We start from the raw sequence: 21513 nt of genomic DNA on the forward strand, positions 1-21513 counted from the left end.
CTCTATAGGAGACTGTGTCCTTTGTCAAACGTATGCCATATGACTGGGTTAGTGTCTGTTACTCCCTAAAGAAGGAAGAGGGAATCTGACTTATTAGTAGAGATTGGGACAAACACATGTCACATTTCACGAGACGGAAGCCTGGGGCATTTGTTGTTCCTGTATCAGTCTGGACTTCTGCTTTCATGTGTCCTGCTCTTTGGCTGCAGTGATCCCTGGAGAGTCTCCTAGCGGTGAAATCTCATAAAATGCAGTACTGCACAGAGCAGGTGTTCATTTTCAGAGGTTGTGACCCAATATTGTAGGCATTTGGGCCATAGAGCAACAATTGTGTTTCCCCGAGCCAGGTTTTTGGCTGGGGGGGAAAATTCATTTTGAATGAATTCAAAAATTCATTCAGCCAGCTGGGGGAAAAAAAATGCTACTTCTGAAAAAATGGGGCAGCAACTGGGGAAAGTATGCAGCCACTACCCCTTTTATTTGAAGTAGTTTTCTGGCTCAAAATGTAAGAGATATTTTGATCATAGTAGGAAGATAAGAATGAGTCAAAGAATAAGAAGGGGGCTTTGGCCAAATAGTTAAGAAACATAGTGGCATCTAATAAAAAATACTGGGTGACCCCAGGCAACTAGCATCAGCATGAGCTTGTGTAGAAAAATGGAGGTGTGTCTAATTCTGCTGGACTGCTGGCAACATGGTAGGAGAAATACTAGCTCTTTCTTTTGCTTTCTTCCTGCACAGTGGTCTTAAAATCTCTTGATAGGCCTCATCTGAAAATTAAGCAAAATGCCTGCAAATTGGTAGAAATGCCCTTTGGCTGTTTGCATTTGGTACAGAGCTCCTTAGCAGGTTTTCACAGGCAAGTCGATAGGGTGAAATCTTGGCCCCCATTAAAGTAAATGACAAAAAGGTCTCACTGAGTGTCAGAAATTAAGTTGAACCTTGAATTTCAAGGACTGTTGGATATGAAAGTGATTGGATGATCACATCTGGAGTGTAGTGGTCAATGTTTCTTGAGTCCCAATGGACATCAGTGACAAGTGGTTTCCCTCAGGGGTCCGTATTGGCACCAGTGTTATAATGTCTTCATTAATGACATAGACAAAGGGACTGAGTGGAGCCTCAGCAGATTTGCAGATGACACCAAGCTGACTGATGCAGTTGACACACCAGAAGCACAGGATGCCATCCAGAGGGACCTGAGCAAGTTCAAGAAGTGGGCCCATAGGAATTTCATGAGGTTTAAAAAGACCAAGTGCACAGTGCTGCACCTGAGTCAGGGCAGCCCCCAGTATCAGCACAGGCTGGGGATGAACAGATTGAGAGCAGCCCTGCTGAGAAGGATCTGGGGGTGCTGGTGGGTGAGAGGCTGGACATGACCCAGCAATGGGCACTCACAGCTCAGAAAGCCAGTTGTGTCCTGGGCTGCATCAAAAGCAGCGTGGCCAGCAAGGCAAAGAAGGAGATTCTGCCCCTCTGCTTTGCTGAGTCCCCATCTGGAGCACTGCATCCAACTCTGGGGCCCTCAGCACAGGAAGGACATGGACCTGTTGGAGCAAATCCAGAGGAGGGCCAGCAAGATGAGGAGAGGGATGGATCACCTCTCCTATGAGGAAAGGCTGAGAGAACTGGGATTGTTCAGCCTGGAAAAGAAAAGGCTTTGGGGTGACCTAATTGCAGCCTTCCAGTACCTGAAGGGAGCTTACAAGTACTTTTTACAGGAGCATGTAGTGACGGGACAAGGGGGAATGGCTTCAAACTGAGAGTATGTTTAGATTAGATATTAGGAAAAAAATCGTTACTGTGAGGTTAGTGAGGCACTGGAACAGATTGCCCAAAGAAATTGTGGATACCCCATCCCTGGAAGTGTTCAAGGCCAGGTTGGATGGAGCTCTGAGCAACTTGGTCTGGTGAAAGGTGTCTCTGTCCATGGGAGGGATGTTGGAAGTAGATGGTCTTTAAGGTCCCTTCCAACCCAGGCCATTCTGTGATTCTCCTATTTTAAGAAGGCACAGACCACGAACCCTAAAAACCTGCTTGAGGAAATGACTGTAGTCTCAAAACCTGCATTTAGGATATTTTCCGTAGGTGAGATTTCCGCTCTACATTTTTGCATTCCTGTGAGCAGATACGGTACTTTCTTGGTCAGAGGCAGCTTGCTTGCTGATATTAGTTGGGTACCTTTCCTCAACATATGTGTATATTTCCTCAATGTATTCATGTGTGATAAGGGTCAAGCAATAATTCCATCTCATTTCTCTCCCTTTGCAGGCCCTCTACAATTCAATCAAGAATGAGAAGCTGGAATGGGCAGTGTAAGTATACTGTGTAGAAATTAAGAGTTTAAAAATAGTACCTGTATAGTAATCTGTTTATACCTCCTATGACACCATCTGTGTGGGCTCCAAAGCCTGTAGAAGATAGCCAGTTTACATAATGAGTTTGATTTTCTGGTAATGAATGACCTGGCAATTCAGCCTCATCTGTTTCTCCAGCAAGGGGAGTTGTTAATGATAGGAGCCAACTACATTTGTAAGGAAAGAGGACATTTCATTTAGTAGGAAACTTCAGCCTGAAAAGAGAGAAATTAAATCCTCTGTTGTTCTATGACTGCATAAATAAAACAGAAGTTGACTTCTCCCTTTATCTTTCTGTACATTGTGTCAGAACTGCTGAATAGAAACACACGTCTTGGATTGAGTTTCCTGCTGTTGGTTTATTGTCTTGGTTTGTCTCCTGATTAACTATGGATAACTTGACAACAGCCTAATATGAAAGATGATAAATTGGACAAAGTCTGATATCACCCCCAATCCTTACATGCTTTTGACAGGCGAACACTTGTTAACTGTGGAAATACTGCAGACAAGCAAAAGCTTCTATTTCAGATTGTGTTAAATTGACATTTGCCTGTGCTCAGGTTTCATGTGGTCTAGTTATGCCAGCAAAGAGTAGAAGGGTCTCCTTTAGATCTTGCCACTTGCAGATTTTGGTGTAAAATAGAAGAATGCTGTTTTCTATCTATTTTGCCTGTACAAAATATTTCCCTGCACGTATTTACATATCTGAAACCTCACCTTCTTGGGAATAATATATGTTTAGAGTGCATGCTGCTGCACCTTTTGTGCTAGAAGTCCTAGCAACAGCCATAGGTCTTGCAGGCCAATTGGCTTCCACTCTTCCTTGTTTTAAGTTCATGATCTGCAAATGAGTTTCTTGTCAAGGTGTGCAGCCTCGCTTAAAAAGGGCTGCTGGTTCCAACCGGGATTGCAGTCCCAGTTCAGATGTTTGTTAGGCAATGTCAGAATAGTAAAGAAGGTGTGCTGCTAAGGGGAATCAGCAAAAAGAGCCATCTCTGATGAGCATCATAAAAATCATGGTGGGAGACATTTTCCCAGACTGTGTCTTGGACCTGGAACACGCCGTGTGAATCTTCCATGTCACATCAGAGCTGTTTGCCAGACCCTGTCACAGGTACTTTAGACCCAACAGAATCCATTGTGTGACTTTCTTGATGTCAGAATTTTCCTCCAGCTCTTGCCAGGAAACCATACCGTGTCTAATACGCTTGGGCAGCCTCCAGGTGGGAACTGGCTCAGGACTGGCTCTGGTCCCATGAACTTCAGTCAAGGTGATTTATGAGATAGCTTTCTCTTGTATAGGTGGTAACTGCTTTGGCATTTACGTAGTCTAGTCCATGTCCCTTATCTGGGGGAAAATTGCAAGCAGGCTGGAAGAGGAAGAATTCAGACTCTTCCTTAAATAAGACTTTGGGTAGGTATAAAGTCACCTTCTCGCAGTGGAATGCTCAAAGAGGCCAGTTGTCTGTTCCTGTCTGAGACTGACAGATGGTTGGGACTAATGTGACAATTACTTTCCATGATGAGAAACAAAACTCATTCTGGGCATGGTCAAAGAGACTGTGCCTTTACCTCTAGAGCTGAGAGTACTAGCTGAAAGAGGGAGTGTGAAAATGTTTCTCCTCACTTTTACAGAGGGATGTAATTGGTGTAAAGTAATAACCCCAAGGAGCCCTGTGGCTGCCTGAGCTAGAGGGAGGAGGCACATAACTCTCTTGCTCTGCTGTTGTGACCTGAATAGGAAGGAAACATGGTCAGTTTTGCTGTGATGGGATTGAGGAAGGTCCACTCTCCCTTCCAAAGATTATTCTTTTGCTTCCCTGATGCCCTTGGCAGGGGAAGAAGTGAGAGGTAAGTCAGAGGTGAAGATAAGTCTGCAAAACCCAGTATAAACTCCCTTGCAATGCTGGCATTTTGAAGGAATGCCTTTCCTTCAGCCAGAATCCCTTTGAGGATCTAAGACTCTTACAAGGTAAACACAGGTTTAAGAGCTGCTCTGGAAATATATTATTTGGTGGATTAGTGGCTATCAATAAGTCCATAGGCAGGGGAGGGTAATGGTGATAAAGAAGAGGGGGAAAGATTGCTACCTTGATTCTTATCTTACTAGTTGTGAGCTAGGCGTATCATCATCCTAAATGCTTTGCTCTGCATTTCCAGGAGAATTATAGTCTGATCCAAAGCCCATGCAAAGAAAAGGCTACCATTGACTCCAATTTTGTAGTCAAGAAAAGTGGCACCTTAGCAGATGTGCTTCAGAGACTTTCAATAGGAGTATTCATTTACCCTTTATGAACAGGAAAGCACAAGTACAGCTCTGAAGAGAGAACTGTATTACTGTTCTTTTTCTGCAGTAGTGCCAGGCTCAAGTTCTCCACAAAGTTAAAAGTGAATCACATACCATGATACGTAAAATAAAGAGATCTGACCTGGAATTTACCCTGAACTGGTGAAAGCACACTTCTGCTCCGCACTGCACGTCCCAAAGGTGTGAATTATTCTTCACATCCATTGTGGATGGGCTTAAATTTGAAGCAAGGGAAGTTTGGGATCGACCTTTAGAGACGCTTGCTAGCAATAAGCCTTTTAAACCAGGGCACAGGTTTGCCTGGATGAGCTACAGAAGTGCCTTCATCGGAGGTTTTTGTGAACTGGTTATTCTGTCTGGAATGGGTTAGGAAGAGTGGATCCAGCCTTAGAGATGGATTGGCCAGCCTCCTAACATCCCTTCAGTCTCATTGTCCATAATACTGTATCCCAAGTTTTGTAGATGTTTCTCATCCTTTTGCTTTCACACTGAGCATTATCATCTTTAAGCTGGAAGAGAAAAATCAATTTGATTATAAAGATGCCAGAGCTAAATATATTCTGTCTGCATGATGTTTACATGGAAATGTGGTGGTGAACACTACTGTTCTCCATTGTTTGTAATACTATGTCTGTTTCCTGTTGAAGGTGATAGGAATAATAAAATCATCATCTGAAAATAGGTGATCTAGAATTAACATACAAAATCCCAAAGCACTGCTTACAAAATTGCTAAAGCCAAATGGCTGCATTTGAGCCAGCTGTATCCCAAAAGATTTCTCACAGCAGAACAGTATAGTTTTCAGGAGAATTACTTGATTTTTTGCTAGTTGATGATAAAGGTTTTTTTCCAGAGAAGTTTAGACATGGACATGGTGTATTCTTTTTTGTTTTTCTGGACTACAGTGAAAAATTATCTCCTTTCAGCCAAAACAAAACAGGTCATTGAGATAGTGATAGTGGAAAAGGGACACTGCCAAATCAAACTGTGATGCTGAGATCAAGGTGGTTATAAAGACATCTGTGCTGAAGCTCATCTTTTTCTAGGTCAAACTGAGAAACTTCTCCCCATTATAATTAACTCTTTGTCTCCCAAGTTCGAGGATGTTTCCTGTTTGCAGCTTCTTTTTTTGCTTTAGTGGGGGGGCAGGTGGTAATCTTCCCTCCAAATTGCCAAAACTTCTTTCAAGTCACTTTCCTGATACAGATGCTATCAGTTCCACAGATGCATATGTTACAGATCCGAATTGCTTTTCAATTAAAATTTTTAAATGAATGAACCCGACCTTTTGCCACACCATGTCAGTTTGCTATTTGAACAAATGCAGAGACAAAGCAGCTTTTTAAAAATTAAGGGTTTGGCTCCATCTTTCTGGCATAGTGACTCCAAGGTTTTCCAAGGCAGACCCTCAAATCAGACCACAGAGAATACAGTAATATTTTTCTTACTAAGAGAACTGGATGGTACTTTTCTCCCAGAATACAAAAATGGGACTTCCTTGCATAGGGTCTTTCTGGGGAGAGGCAAAAAATATATTTTTTCACTGGAATGGCAATGTCTGGATTTTTAAGTTTTCAAAATCTGTGTGTTTAAGAATAAGAGGCAAACTCTTTCTACTTGTCAGCAATCATGTGTTTGGAAAGGAAAACATTGCTGTTTCAATACTCTGACTTGGAGTGATAGAGCAAGCAGATCCTGGCTTTGGTCTGCTGGTTCTCATGGGCAGCCAGAGTGCTGGTTGCTGCTCTGTCTGCAGGTCCTTTTCCAAAGAGACAGGCTTAGGGATGTGGAACTGAAGCTCCTTGTTTTGGGACACTTTGCAAATATCATGTGCCATAAGTATTGAGGTCTTTTCTTGTCCCCGGTACCCTGCAGAACAGAGACACTGTAGGTCCAATTTCCTGTGGATAGAAAGTGGGACCTGCAAGAGGTTTCACAGCTATCAACCCTTTCCAGTCGTCACAAAGGGGTCACCAGAGGAATTGATTCCAGAGCCGGGAATGATCTTCCTCTGCTGATCAAAGGCAGAAAATCTCTTAAGACTTCTGCAAACCTAAGTGGACCTTCATGATGATGTTTGGCTACTGAAAGGTGTGTTGGACCCATAGTGGGTTTTTTTTTGCCAAAGGCAGTAGGATTATGCTAGTTTCTATATGAAATAGAAAGGAGAGGCACCGGTCTTGCCCTTAAAAAGGACCTGAGCTATGCCTGTGTGACACTACATCCCATCCATGAGTCTGAACATACCTGCACAGAGACCCCACCCACTGACTCTTGCCCTCACGCTGGGGATGTTACAGGGCTTGAATGGTTGGTGAGAGGCATCTGAGGGTGGGGAGGTAGGCAGATCCCCCACAGGCCAGGGTTTCAAACAAAGATCAGTTTTCAGGTTCATGTACCCAGAGGCCTGCTGAATTTTCTCAGTTCTTCCTTGCAAGTGTACCCTAAAGGCTTGTGAGCAGTAAACTTGAATTGTTACATCCTTGGTAAAGAGTATCCAGGATTTACCTACTCAGCTAACTTTGGAGAACACCTGAGCATAGGCTAATAGCTGAACTTTTTTGCTATTTTGACAGTCCTCCCAATCGTCCTGCATTCTTCTTATGCCTGACCACTGAACCAACATGGAGTATTTGAAAAAATGAATCCCAGATCCTCTGGGTTTCATACATTTCTTGTTTGTAATGAGTCCTTCCTGCCTCTCTAGCTCCTCTAGTCTTTGCAGACTGACTTGCGCATCTTGACCTCATGCGTGTTGTCAGAGTACGCAGCTCTCAGAAATGCCTAAATCTTCTGAGTCTCAAGGATGTCCCATTTTCATGGTAGATCAAAGGAGGTTTGTTCAATGGAGATCAATTAAAGGTTTGTTCAATGCTACCAGCAGTCTTGACAACAGATGCTACTTTGTCTTTGTCCACCTTGCCTTTTGAAGAATTCATGTTTTATTAGCTGCCCCAGAGGTGCTGAGTTTAAGAGCACTGCTCCCAGCACTTAGTGGTGTCCAGGATTGTCCAGGGTTGCTCATCACACCACCTGGGGGTGCTTGATTAAGGGCATTGGTGTATTCCAACAGGACAGTTGATCAGTATACAATAATTCTCTCCCATAGCTCAAAGGAGAGAGCTTATTCCAAAAAAATGTTAAGCCTTTTACTGCAGTAGGTCTCTGCTGACAAGGAGAAATCCACTGTGTCCTTGGCTGAGATCCCAGAATTCACAAGGCACTTCTGTGTGACAAATCAGCCTGAGTACTTGTGCCCTTTGAGAGATTTTAGTCTGGATTAAGTGCCACAGACTTGTGTTGAGAGAATTTGCTTCTGAAATGGACATATGTCTAAGAAACACATGTCACATGATGATTCAGGTTTGCCAGCAGCTTGTGAGGGTAGTAGACACAGGAAGGGTGGGGGCAAACAAAATTGTCAGAAATGCCTACGCTTTTTTAATTGGGAGAGGGCTTCAACCAAAGCATGCATGAAGAAGTCCTTTACTGCTTTGACCAGTGAAAAGTTTTGCAGAACTTTCTGTTCTGGAGTGGGCGAGCACACATCAGTAGGCTAAAAGATGCAAGGACTACTCTCCCTTGCAGGAATCAGGTCTTCCAGTGAAAGTTTTGCTCCCCTTAATCAGGAGACCTTGCAAGACAACACCATGAAGTTATGGTGCACCTCCTTGACTATATCTCTACAATTAAATCAAGTGTCTAGCACCTTTGTGTGACTCTGGGGACAAATGTCAATGTGTAGCATCTGTATCCACACTGTTGAAAAGTTGTATCCTCTGAAAGGAGACACTTGTTTCCACCCTGCCTGTTAGGATGGTCCTTCTTAGGGTGGTCCTTGATCGTGCTGATTCCTGAATGGTGTCTGGGAGTATGCTGGGCTGAGACTATGCCAAGCATAAATTAATATGAGGTGATCAAAGTCAAATGCTTGGGAACATACCCTGGTACTGTGGAGTTCACTGATGCAGCCTCTGTGTTTCTGGATTTGGTTTCCTTATTGTCCAGTCTAATGTACTTTTATCCCCTTAGACTAAATTATTCCCCAGAAGACCATTTCATAGAATCATAGAATCATTTCATTTGGAATCATCTAGTTCAGAAAAGACCTCTAAGATCAAGTCAAACTTTTGACTGAACACCACCTTGTCAGCTAGACCATAGCAGTAGGTGCCATGTCCAGTCATTTCTTGAACACCTCCAGTTTCCTGGGCAGTCCATTCCAATGCTTAACCACCCTTTCAATGAAAAAATTCCTCCTGATGTCCAACCTGAACCTCCCCTGGTGCAGCTTGAGGCAATGTCCTGCTGTCCTGTTGCTAGTTGCCTGGGAGAAGAGACTGAGCCCCACCTTGCTACAGCCTGCCTTCAGGAAGTTGTAGAGAGCCTCCATTTCAGCAGAGTTCAGAATAACAAAGATTGTTCCTCTAGCCTGCAGTTCTCGAAGGACATTTCTTTGAATGGTCATTCCCATAAGTAGACATGGTAGCAGAGTGTTCCTAAAGGAGCTTCTGAATCAACATATGCCTTGCTAATCCTCATTTAATACGTGCCTTTGAACATGTACATGTGATTGGAAGGTCTGCCCGAGTTTGCTCTCTCTGCTAATCTTCCGGGTCCAGTGAGATACAGCAGTCTGAAGCCCACCCCCAGTAGGTTGTCAGTATGAGCCACCATTATGCTCAAATGATAATAATATTTTTTTTCAATCAGATACTGGTCTTAGGAGAAGCATTGCTGCCATGACTTTCCAGTTACAGCCTTCATCCTCCACTATACACATTTCCTAGTAAATTGGTACGTGGACTTCAAAGGACTCAGAAGGAAGAAGGGCTGCTCTGTAATCTGACACTAGCTGTGGTTCCTCCAGATACACCATCCACCTATGTTCAGTGGCCTGTTCTCTGAAAACCATTGTCCTACTCCTGTGATTGACGCCCTTTGTTTTCTGTGTTGTTGAGTCCCTTTTAGCCTTTGCCTGTGACGAGCAAAAAGGCATTTATTAGTCAGGTGGTGCCTGTAACTTGGTGCATTATTGTCCCCAAGAGCTATGTTGAATACACTGCCCTCATAAGTAACATTTTGAGCAGCATTTTGTTTCCAAAATACAGATAATGTAGTTCACCTAGAGTAGTTGTTATTTTTAAATTACTACTTTTATGCTAGTCTGTAGAGGAAAATAAAGAAAAGGAGGTAGAGTCTGTATTTCATATACTAAGTTAATGGGTAAGCCACAGTGATCTGCAGTAATCTAATTCTTTTCATCTACATATGAACTCATGAAGAAATTGGAGAATTTTCAGGAGAGCCCAGCAGGCAAATATTTCCCATTTTAGCACTCAGATAAGTGGAATTAAAAATAGGTGATGTGGGAGGACACAGAACACTCTTGAAGTCTTATCTTTTGAGACTGTTATGGAAACTTGGGCTTTATTGAAAATCTGGCTTCTGTGTCCTGTGCTGGTGAAGAAGGTGACCTGAAGCTTTGCTATAATACAACTACGTTTATATAACATGTATTTAGGCTTTTCTATAAAAAAGGCCCCCTATAAAGAGGGAGGTATGTTTTGACAAGGAGCATTCAAGAATTGCTGAAAGGAAACTTTGCTGGTCAGTCCATAGTTTATGCTTAATTTTCACTGCTTTTTAAGGGATGAAGAAGAGAAAAAAAAGTCTCACTCCGATGGTACAGATGAAAAGGATAATGGGAGCCAGACAAAGGCTGTCAGTCGAATTGGCAACTCAAATAACCCATTCCTGGATATCCCCCATGACCCCAATGCTGCTGTGTATAAAACTGGATTTCTGGCTCGGAAAATCCATGCTGATATGGACGGAAAGAAAAGTGAGTATTTTTCACTCTTAAGGTGTTATTTTCTTATTATGTCTACACAGTGCTGCTTACCAATGAGCCCATGTGCTTCTCAAGGCAAATAGTGCTGCTGCTTCATTAGGGGAAATTGAAGCAATAACAAACAACACAGCAATTGGATTATCACACTCTCACTGTTAGGCCAGGATTTACAATGCTTAGTCCCATTTGCAGCAGCTCTAATGCATGAGCGTAATAAGTAATGTGATACAGCAAAGCAATGTGAATTTTTTGCGCTAAAAGAAAATTAATATCGTGGTTTACAGAAGGGAAAACAATTTCAAGTGAATTACAGTAGCTGTTCCACAGTAATTTGGTAATTCTCCGTTTCCTTACGTGACACCAGTTTGTTCCAAATCTCCCCTCCCTTCTGGGTCTGTCTTTAAAGGAGGGCAGTTCTTCACCTCTACTTGGAAGATGCTGTAACCATTCCCTTCCCTGCCTTCCCAGCCTTAGGTCAGACACCCAATGAAGTGCAGCAGCTTTTGGCAGCAGCCAGCTTTTTACCATGCAGTTCCTCTCTGCCCCTTTCTTGTAATAATCCTGCTGCGTCTCTTACTTTAATTATCCTCTTTCCTTCTTTCAGTACTTCTGTTTGGTGGTGCACTAATTATCGAGGGCCTCTGATTCACCTGTGTGTGTTTTGTTCCTTGAGTGTCTTCATTTGTTTTCTATTGGTATTGGAAACAACGTGGTTACTCAGAGCATCTGTATTTTCCCTGATAATGGTTGATGATTGCCTGCTCACATTGTTGGGCTAAATCCTGAAGACAAATTCTGGCTTTGTGATGGGTTTCCTGTAGCTGCCAGTCTCTCCTAGCTAGGCGAAGCTCTTTGGTGTTCCCATGTTTTGCTAGTATATTTTAGAGGGTACAGTTGGAGGTCGGTGTTTTCAAGATGGAAGCTGACAGCTGGACAAATAAATCCAGACAGACATGTCAAAATCAAACTGACCTCATTCTTTGTGATGACTGGATGCTCTGAATAGATTCCTCTTTATTAAACGTCTGCTTATTTAACCTTAATAAGTAATTGTATCTAGTTGCCTTTATTAAGTGATTTCTTTAATTATAGGTATCAGAACTGCTCATTTTGGGCATAACCCTTTTATGAGTAATGTAATTAAGGCCATGTTTTCAGAAGCTCTTGTACAACTCAGAGGTCTGTCTCATTGTCGTGAAGCTCTCAAAAAAGTTGCATCCTGGCTTTCTAGTGGCAAATAAAACAAAACAAAAATTTTTTTTTAAAGTTAGTTAGACCTTTTCATATTCCATTTCCTAATAGAGCTGTTGGAGGGCAGAGATCAGCTTGTGCAGGATTTTTAAGGAAGTGATGTACTAGAATGCTTGTATGTTTTTCTCAGGAAAGGAGTATGGAGGGCTAAAGCACTTAGGCACTTAGAGGAGAGGAATGTAAGAGGGGCCTATGCCTGGAAGCTGAGCTGAGCAAATGGCAATTAGAAATAAGGTCTGTTATACAAAATGAGAATGATTAACCTCTAGAGCAAGGGACCTGTAACCTCTTCATCATCACTTGCTTTCTTCAGATCAGAGTGGGATGCCTTTCTGAGTATCACACTTTAGTTGTGCACGGGTTATTAGTTTCAGTGTAAGGGCAGTGCTATGTATATATCTGGATGCTGGTGTGTGCTTGGTGGAGAGAGAGCTTAGCTGTTGGCTTCTGGTCTCTGGCACTGTGACCATACAGCTGTACCTTCTCTCCCTCTGTTGTGGCTGAATTTCAAACCGGATCCTTCAGCTTTCATGCTGAAATTTTTTTTCCCCTACTGTTTGTTTCTAGGAAATCATGGGCTGGATATGTTGTCTCTGTTATGTTCTTCAACCTGTAACTGACTTTAGGTTTCTTGAGGGGTGGGCTGTTTTCCCTTAGGATTCTGTTTGGCACCCTTCTCCTTTCTAAATGCCAACTTGGGTGTGCAGCACCAGTAAGGCAAAGGATGCTCTTGAGAGACACTGCTTTCTGAGCAGTGTCCCGTAGGTCCTGAGCAGTGCCAGCCAGCCTACTGTGACATGGAGAAAGAGTGTTTCTTTCTGAAAAGTACCACAGTGCAGCACTCAGACCTAGCTGTGTAGGGGCAGTGTCTGCCTACCTGCAAGTACACAAAGACTGGATGTCTGTGGTCTTCTTTCTGCAGTGCTGTTGTTCCCTTTCTGATCCAGTCCAGGGCTGTTGTCAGGGTTGTTGTATTACTCTCTCTCACAGCAGGTATGTGCAGGCACTGTGCTAAGTTGCATTGTCCTTTGAAAAGGATAGTACAAAGGAGGTTTAACACAGGACTAATGTAGCTCTCCTGTTGCCTAGAAAAAGTGTAAAAATGGATCTGAGTTAAATGGGTTTTCATTTGTTTTCTTTGCAGCTCCCCGGGGAAAGCGAGGCTGGAAAACCTTTTATGCTGTGTTGAAGGGAACCGTCCTGTACTTGCAGAAGGTAGGGGAAATCACTGTCTTTTGAAAACTAATTAAAGAGGGATAAAGCAGCAGGCATCCTCTCCACTCTCTCAACCCACCTCCAGGCTCCTTTCCCTCCGACTCACAGCGTAGCTGATCTCTCTACCCTGCACCCTGTTTACACACACATTCAGGCATGAATCCTTTCGTTGACACCCTCTCCCTTTTCACAGTTTCAAGTGCAGTTCCACTGTCCCATCCACATGTGCACCCTATCTGTTCCATTGCTGTCCCGTTGCTGTCTCTCGCGGCTGAAAAAAATAGACAGCTTCACCAGCAAAGGCAGCCTCACCTCTCTGTGTCTTGCACAGATTCCTCTAGGGTGCTTTTAACTTTGCATTTCATATGTATGACTTCCCCTTCTGTAAGGTTGTCCTCCTTTCTCACCTTTTCATAGTGTACTTCACTGCAGTGCCTGCAAGACCAGCTGCAAAGCAATTGAACAACAGCTTGGCCTTGGTAGGAATCTGCAGCTTCTGTTCCATTGCAAAACTGAAGGATAAAAGGATACTATTTTTTTTTGCCAAAGCAAGAAGAGACTGGTTTCTAACAAAATGTGCTTCCTGACAGCAAGAAGTCTAAAAAAAAAAAAGTCAAATGAAACCCTCCAAGCCTTTTGTCACAAGCTTAAATTTATTACAGTACATTTTTAACTATACTGTTGGAACATAAAATGCAACATATGACTGAGAGCTGTCAAAATCAAATAAATGGTAGCGGCTAAGTAGGTTGCTAAGGCTTTTTGCCCCCCAGTGTAGATTAAATATTCATGGAATAGGTGCTGCTTGTCCAGACTGCTCTGTATTGCAGAAGCATGCTTCTTTGAAAGCTGTTTTACATTTCCAGCACGTTTTGCAGCTGTCAGGAGTGCAACTGCATACTGCATGTACATTTCCTGCTCCCTTACTGTGGCTTTCTGAAGTTGTTGGTTTCATTGGAACCAACCTGGCTATTCTCTGAGAAGAAAGAGAGTGGTTTGGATCAAATTATTACAGCTTGAGGTTTGCAAGGTGGACGCTCTGGGTGCAGTACCTTTTTGAGAGGGCTGAAATCCTGGAACAGAGAAAACAGTCTGCAGTCAGGATGGAAGACTTGGGCTGAAAGATGGATGTGATATGCTCAAAGCCAGTGCAGGAGACTAGAACCAAGTCTGCTGAATCCCAAGTCCTCTTACTGGCAGCAGGTTCAGGTTTTACTAAAGTGACCTTTGTACTTGCCATTTCCTGGGCGAAATGAAGTCCCCTGCTTCAGTTTCTCAAATAAGTCACCTTTAGTGTTCACCTGAAAAGACTGCATGGTTCCCTAAGCAGTAAGAAGGCTCCTTGTTTGTAATACATTAATTAATTTCTTGTTTGATGTTTAAGGAGGGATTAATAAGCTTTCAAGGGTAAGAACTGAGGATACTGTCTGTTTTAGAGTCTTAATTAGATATTATTATGAGTCTCACTGGCATATTAGTTTAAAATGCTTTCTGTTTAACAAAATATTGAGATGCTGATGTAGCATGCAAATTTTCCACAGAATACTGCCCTCCCCACTCTCACTCTCCATGCTTTGAAGAGCAAGAGAGTAATTTCACATATGACTGCATCTTTGTGGAATGAAATGCATTGTTGGAGTTCTTGTTCTTGTTTGTTATTTGTGTGTTTTGCACTTGTCGAAGCACTTGAATTCTGTGATTACAGGGCAGTACTCTGCAAAGCCACGTTCTCCCACTTGATCTGGGAAGACATTTGCGCTGAAACCATCTTGCTGTAGCACACTGACAAGCAAGGATTTTACTTAGGTGCTGTCAAAGGTTGACAGAAGGGTGTGATGGGAAGTAACTCGTTCCAGGAGCGGTCAGGTGTGAGCCTCCCCAGGGTGCCTCTGAACCCTGCTCAGCCACATGCTGCAGCTGTGAAAAAGTCTCTGGTTTCTCTTCAGCTCCAGAAGGTCCACCAGGGCTTTGCTTCAGCACTTAAGTAGACTTTGCTCTGTTAGGGAGCTGAGGTGAGGGTGCCAGGGTTTTAAAATAAGAGCTAGGCCAAGTGGTTATAGTAAAAGTTTCTGATCTGTTGTTTCCTTTCGTAATGTACATTTTTTAATATAAATTATAGTAATTCTAGAAGGTTCGGGAGTATTTTAGAACAGCTTGATTTTTTTGTGTAAGTGCATAGCTTTGGCAGTAGTCTTGTCTCTTGATTAAAGAGTGCTGTAGGCTAGGGTGCATTCACATGCACACACACATTTTTCCTCTCTCTCGCTCTCTGTATATTTGTGGAGATAACGTCTGTGATGGTGGTTTCATTGCACTGAGTGCTATTCAAGCAAGACAGAGAGAAATCTCATTGTTCAGGTGCTCTCTACACATAAACACATGTACACACCTCTGCAGTATTGCTTTTTCTGTTTATCTGTAACTCAGCTGTTCCCTCAAGACACTACTGTAATATAAATATTAATTGTTTGTAGCAGCTGTGATTCCCCCAGTGGGCAGTGTGATCCCAATTCTGCTGTCATTCTGTTTACATTCTGGTTCTCCTTGTTTTGCCGTCGAAGTCCACGTTTGAGAGTGTTTTGTAAATGGTGGTCACTGGAGATTCACTGGGGAGTTTTTCTGGGCAGTCTTGTCTCCATGCCCACATTTTTTATTGTTTATTTTTCCCCACTGGAATTATTCCATTGCTAATTCCTGTGCTGCATATTGTTTTGTTTTCAAATGAGTGCTTTAAGAGAGATGGTTTGTGGATTAGTAAGCCCAAAGGGCACTGGAGAGGCTCAGTGGAAGCATTCACAATTAGCCAACTAAACGTGTCTGCGCAGTATTACATAAAATGAAAAGTCTGACATGTTTAGGATGTTATCCCTGTCTCTGGGAATCCTCAGGCCAAGGTTAATTTCCTGCCCTCTGTTCATAGCAACAGGAAATTGCAAAGTAGGAGCTTGACAGAATGTCTGTTCTCTAGACTGGCACGGGATGTGATGTGCATACAGAAGAGAGGTTTACAAGAAGAGGACATAAGGCTGACCTCGCTTCCTTGCTAGAAATTGCTTCTGGGCAAGAAGTGCTGGACAGGAACCTTCGTGTTTTGTTCGGGCTCTTCTGTGAGATTCACGACATCTTTTCTCTTAGATGTGTGACTTCATAATGTTACAGGCTTCTGGGTATTTTTATATAGCTTTTCTCAAATTTCCTCTGTTAAAAATTAAAAAAAAAAAATAAAAATAGAGAAAGGCCAGAACGATGTAACGTGTTCGGTGACGAGACTTTCTGAAAGAGAATTTTGCAGCTGTCACATGCAGCTGAGTGGAGAAATCCACCCACGGTACACTGACTGATAAAAAGACAAATGTCATTCTCTGGTCTATCAAAAATGGATTTAGAAACATGCTGACTGTGGGTCAGCAGGATGTGGGAAAGTCATTCTCCAGGAGTTCGAGAAAGATGAATTCAGCATGCCATTCCATTGTGTGCAGCACTCACATCAGCCTTCAGTTGACAGAGCGGCCACAATTCCTTTCTGGCTCTGTATATATTTCTTGCCACTGTCTTGGTCTAACTTTAGAGAGCTGCCTTCCATTTCAGCTCAGCCTCCATGCTGACACCAACAAGTGCTTGGTGGCATAGGAGAAAACGGATGTTCCTGCTGCCATAGCATTCCCCACCAGTCGTAAAGAGTTGAAGGCTTTAGAGAAGGAATTTTGACAGCACATTCATGTTCGTAATAGCTTGCTCCGAGACTGGCCAATGACATGGAGACATTTCTGGTATGCTGATCAGCGCCCTTGGAGAAGCTGGCAGAGCCCCAGCTGTCAAGGTAGATTTCAGCTAACTGATCTGGTGGGATTAGGAAGGATTATCGGGAGCACTGTCTGTCGGAAAGAAGGGGTTCTCAGCCAGGATTGCTTCTGGGGCTGCCCAAATGTGGTGTTTTTCTGGAACAGTTTAGACACCAGAGCAGGTTGTGGACACTGGATGCAAGTCACAGAGGAAGCAGGGCAGCAACAGGCTAGGTGATAGCTGACACTGTCTCTAGGCAGTAACTTGAGGAAAGACAGAATATCATGTTCCTGAGGCCTGTCTGAGTTCACTTCCTGGCTCTGAAGTTTTCCCAGTCTCCCTGGACAGTGGAGCCAGTCATTTCCCCCAAAACTACCACGAAATAAATTAGCTTTTGAACCCATAAAGAAAGGGGCTTGACCTGGGGCCTTGCCTCTTCCATCTTCAGGATGGAGATATGCCCAACTTTGGACAATCTCCTCCAGTGATTGTCTTTTGGCTAGAGTCTGGATTCTCAGATCTTCCTTGAAGAAGGTTTAGGGAATGCCCTAAGTGGGCATAGATGAAATCCGTCATGATAGAGACATTCCTCCAAGTCTTGCAGAGTCTCAAGCCATGGGAGAGGAAGGACACTTGGCTTTGCCCACTGCCAGCCCTTGAACACCCCTCATGTTGCAGATGTTTAGGTTGAAGGCTGCCCTTTGGTCACCTGTGCAGTAGTGCTCTGTCTTTCTGCTGGGCTTACCAGACCTGTGTTGTGTTTTGCCATTGTCTGGCCCTGGGTGGAGGTGGTGCTGGGGCAGGACTGCTGGATAGCTGCATCTCCTCATGTGAAATGTCTGAGCAGCAGTGGCAGGTTCTGGGCCTGCACTAGCTGGAGCTCTGTCAGGAAGGATGAGACATGGCAGAGGAGCAGGATGCTTTGTCCTGCCTCCTGAGAGGTGGTCACCACAGCTGGTGATGCCCCATCCACTGAAACTCGTCCTGGAGAGCCCCAGCCCGTCTTGTCCAAAAGCACAGATACCTTTGGCAGCAGTGTAGAAACCTCTGGCTGCAGTCCTGTTCTGTGTGCTGCCAGAGAAGCCCTGTAAACGAATTCATGCACCTTAACCAGCTCCTCTTCAGGGCAGGTGCCTCCCTGGCTGTTGCTATCCTCACACACGCCCTGTGTCCTGCACTCTGTTTCTTCCTAAACCTCACCTGTAACTTGTGTTCAAGTGGAGGATCAATAGTTATTATGCCTGCAGGGAGTTATTCCTCTGTTTTACAGCTGTCACATCGGTGTGTGTTTCAGGTGAGACTGATGTCTGTGATGTACTAAGAGGGAGAAATGGAGTCAATTACAGACTGCTTTGGCTTGTCCTTCTGAAACAAAGTGACGCAGCACTGCTGGCGGATGACTTTTCCTTGAAAAAGTTCCTGGCTTTCCCAAGCCATTTATAGTCATGAGAGCTTCACACAGAACTTGTGGTTAGACCGAGGTTGTGCCTTTATATAGCTTCTGTCACTCAGGAGATCAAAGACTGCTTCCAGGCTGATGCTTGCAACACAAGAGAAGTTTAAGTCCCGTTTTTGTCTTTTGGTGCTAGGAGTGGTACTGTTACTGTGTCAAAAACCCTGGACAGAGCTGCGCTTGCCATTTGTGGACTCTGAGTAGAGAGATTTAAGGGAGTTTGCTATATTTGCTTTGTGCAGACTGATAAGGAGGCTTCTTCAGTGTGTAAGGGCTGCCTAGGAGAATACAAAGTATTGTTTGAGAAGAATTAAAATCAAGCAGTGGAGGCTGAGAACCCAAGGAGCTGAGCAGTGGAGGTGGGAGCTGGTTATGAAGGATTCCTGAAATGAAGACAGGTAGTCCACAACTGTTGTGATAGTCAGATACTTCCTGTTTACCTCTCTTTCTTTCAAGCAGGTAGCAAAACTACTTCTCTTCCTTGGAAAGAGATTGAAAAAAAAAAAAGAAAACCAAACCAGAAAAAGGAAAACATGTTAAAGGTAGTAGAAACCACAAGTGCTCAAGTCAGGTTGCATTCGGTTCATATACCTTATTGCTATTTGTGAACTGTGGAACAGGGTTTTTCCCTAGGTTGAGGAAAAAGGAGTAGCACGTGCAGAAATAAGATGCCATTTCCCCCCTGTTAACTCCTGCAGGATGAATATAAGCCAGAAAAGGCTTTGTCGGAGGAGGATCTGAAGAACGCGGTTAGCGTGCACCATGCGCTGGCATCCAAGGCAACAGACTATGAGAAGAAGCCCAATGTCCTCAAGCTTAAAACAGCAGATTGGAGGGTCCTGCTTTTCCAAGCCCAGTAAGTGCTCTCTTCATGCCACCTATTGAGGAGAGAAAGCAATGCTGAAGGAGGGGTAAATTCCTGCCCGGACAGGTTAAAGCAGAGGCTTAAGAGGTTCAATCTGTTTATTTGATCAGAAATAAGATTAAGTAGTGATACGATTAGAGTGCACATGTAGTGCATGAGAAAGAAACATCAGGTTTTAAAAGGCTTTTTAATCCAGCTGAGAAAGTCATAACAAGATGCAGCAGCTAGAAGCTGAAGCTGCAGGAAATTCAATTTGGAAACAAACTTATAACAGTCAGGGTGATTAATCATTGAAGCAAATGACCAAAGGCAGTCTTGGATTGTCTGTCTCCTGATGTCATCAGGTCCTAGCTGGATGTCTTTCTAGAAGATACGCTGTGGTCAGAAACAAAGTTAATACAAGAATGATTTGATTAAGTTCTTCATGCTTTGATACCCAGACAGAACAGATGACCTGCCTTTTGCTTCTGACATGAGCCCCTTTCTGCCAAGACCATGTAGAGATCCTGGAGCTCTGTGATGTCCTGCACAACTGAGACCTTAGGATGTATGTCTGAGTATATCCTATAGCATTGTTTGGCTCTGTCACCTGTGTCATTTGGATTGGATTAGGAAAAGATGTGTTCTAGGGTGAGGTACGGGCCTAACAACAAGCCAGCCCGTGACTGAGCTACCTGTCACTAAACTGCTTGCAAACATAGACCAGAAGACTAAGCAGACCCTTAAGATTTGTCCAGTTCTGGTTACCCTCGCTTTTAAAATGCCACGGAAGGGGTGGAAGGAGGTAGAGGAGGCTGAATCAACAGGTGCTTAATATGTGTTTCTTCCCCAGGAGCCAAGAAGAAATGCAGACCTGGATCAACAAGATTAACTGTGTGGCTGCTGTCTTCTCTGCACCACCATTCCCAGCGGCAATTGGCTCCCAGAAGAAGTTCAGTCGCCCGCTCCTGCCAGCCACCACAACAAAGCTATCTCAGGTGAGATGTTCTTATGTAGAGGGCAGGTGATGACGATTTCTCTTGCTGGCTGGAGACTGGATGGTGGTCCTCGTCATTGTTTTATGTCTGTTGCCCCTAGCAGTCCTAGGAGAAGGAGGCTTACGTGGTAGATCTCGGCTCATTTCCTGATGCAAGATTTGAATTGGTGAGAGAGAAGGAACAGGCTTGAATATAATTGGTTTATATTTTTGAAGAAAAGAAACAGTCATCAGTGTTCCTAGTACCAGACAGAGAATTTTCATCTTGTGCTTATGGCTGTGTAGAAGACATTTCAAATAGTGACTGGTGGGTTTTTTAAAATATGAGTGTGTATTAAGGCCACTCATTTCAGAAGAAGTAGACATACTCCTGGTCTTTGGCTTATTGGAATGATAAAAGGTGAAAGCTGATGGATTAGACAAGCATCAATTATATTTTTCCCACAACATTTTCCAGACTCCAACCCTTATCAGCTTAGGGGTTTCTTGTATAATATGTATTTGCAACTGTTTTTTACGTGAATGTTTTTGGTCTCCCCTTGTGATCACACAAGCTTTTAGCATCCTGTGTCAGAGAGTTTCACAGCTCTACTTCTTGCACAAAGCTCCACAAATTTCAGCTTGTTTCACACTGGCTGTGTCAGATGCTTGCACCCATGGCTCTCTGTGTACTTTGGGAGATGTGACACATGCCTGCAATTCCTCCTGCTGTGGCAGGAACATGACATCGTTTGCGTTCATCAGGTTGACAGAGTGACAGAGGTTATACTTCATGAGTATTCTCCTGTACTTTTTAAAGTGATCTGCCCATGCTGGATTGCTTCTTAAATGAGTTTGGGTTTTTTTACCATCTTCATAGCTTAGCAACTCTCCTTAGAAACCACTGTCACAAAATCTGCATTTCTCTAAGGGGGTGTTTTTTTTTAATGTCACCCCTGCTTTTTCTCTCTCCATTGCAGTAGCCTTTCTTCTTACAATGTGGTGGCCTACTTACTGTCTTGTGTTCTGGGTTGAAGTTTAAAGCGTGTTTTGTAAAGGATAATACTAACTGATCGTCCTTGTGCTTTTACCTTTTGCATACCCTTTTGAAAATACTGTATGAGGCTTCCATAATTTACCCCCAGTCACCAGAGAAGGCTTTTTTACTCATTGTTGTTCTGTGTGGCAGTTCCAGTTAGCACATTGTTTCCTAATCTGATTGTTTCCATTTAATCTGGAAAGGAAAAAATAGGTCACAGCCCTGTGGTCTCTGTCTCGAAGAAAGGGAGACATGAAAAGTGGAGTAAGATAAGCTGTTTTAGTTAAGGGCAGAAGAATGTTAAGTGTTAAAAGTAGATAAATTCAAAGGTAAGCAGAAACATGTCTGCTTTCATCTGTCAGAGGGGAAAAGCTGCCAGCAGGCTGTTTCTCATTTGGCAGACAAAAAAATACAAATTGTCGAATCCCTG

The 21513-nt window shown here is 43.4% G+C and overlaps 1 protein-coding gene across 1 annotated transcript in view; it reads left to right on the plus strand.

The window, feature by feature from the left end:
- PSD3 (pleckstrin and Sec7 domain containing 3) overlaps positions 1-21513 on the plus strand; it is a 94375-nt gene that overhangs the window by 54068 nt on the left and 18794 nt on the right. The window contains exons 9-13 of the mRNA XM_027730891.2: positions 2272-2315; positions 10320-10513; positions 12918-12988; positions 18923-19080; positions 19922-20066. Coding sequence (XP_027586692.2) covers positions 2272-2315; positions 10320-10513; positions 12918-12988; positions 18923-19080; positions 19922-20066 — 612 coding nt within the window. The remainder of the gene's footprint in view (positions 1-2271; positions 2316-10319; positions 10514-12917; positions 12989-18922; positions 19081-19921; positions 20067-21513) is intronic.

The sequence above is a fragment of the Pipra filicauda genome, unplaced genomic scaffold (genome assembly GCF_003945595.2).
Source record: "Pipra filicauda isolate LSUMZ 115617 unplaced genomic scaffold, ASM394559v2 scaffold163_size1657671_pilon, whole genome shotgun sequence".
NCBI classification, from domain to species: Eukaryota; Metazoa; Chordata; class Aves; order Passeriformes; family Pipridae; genus Pipra; species Pipra filicauda.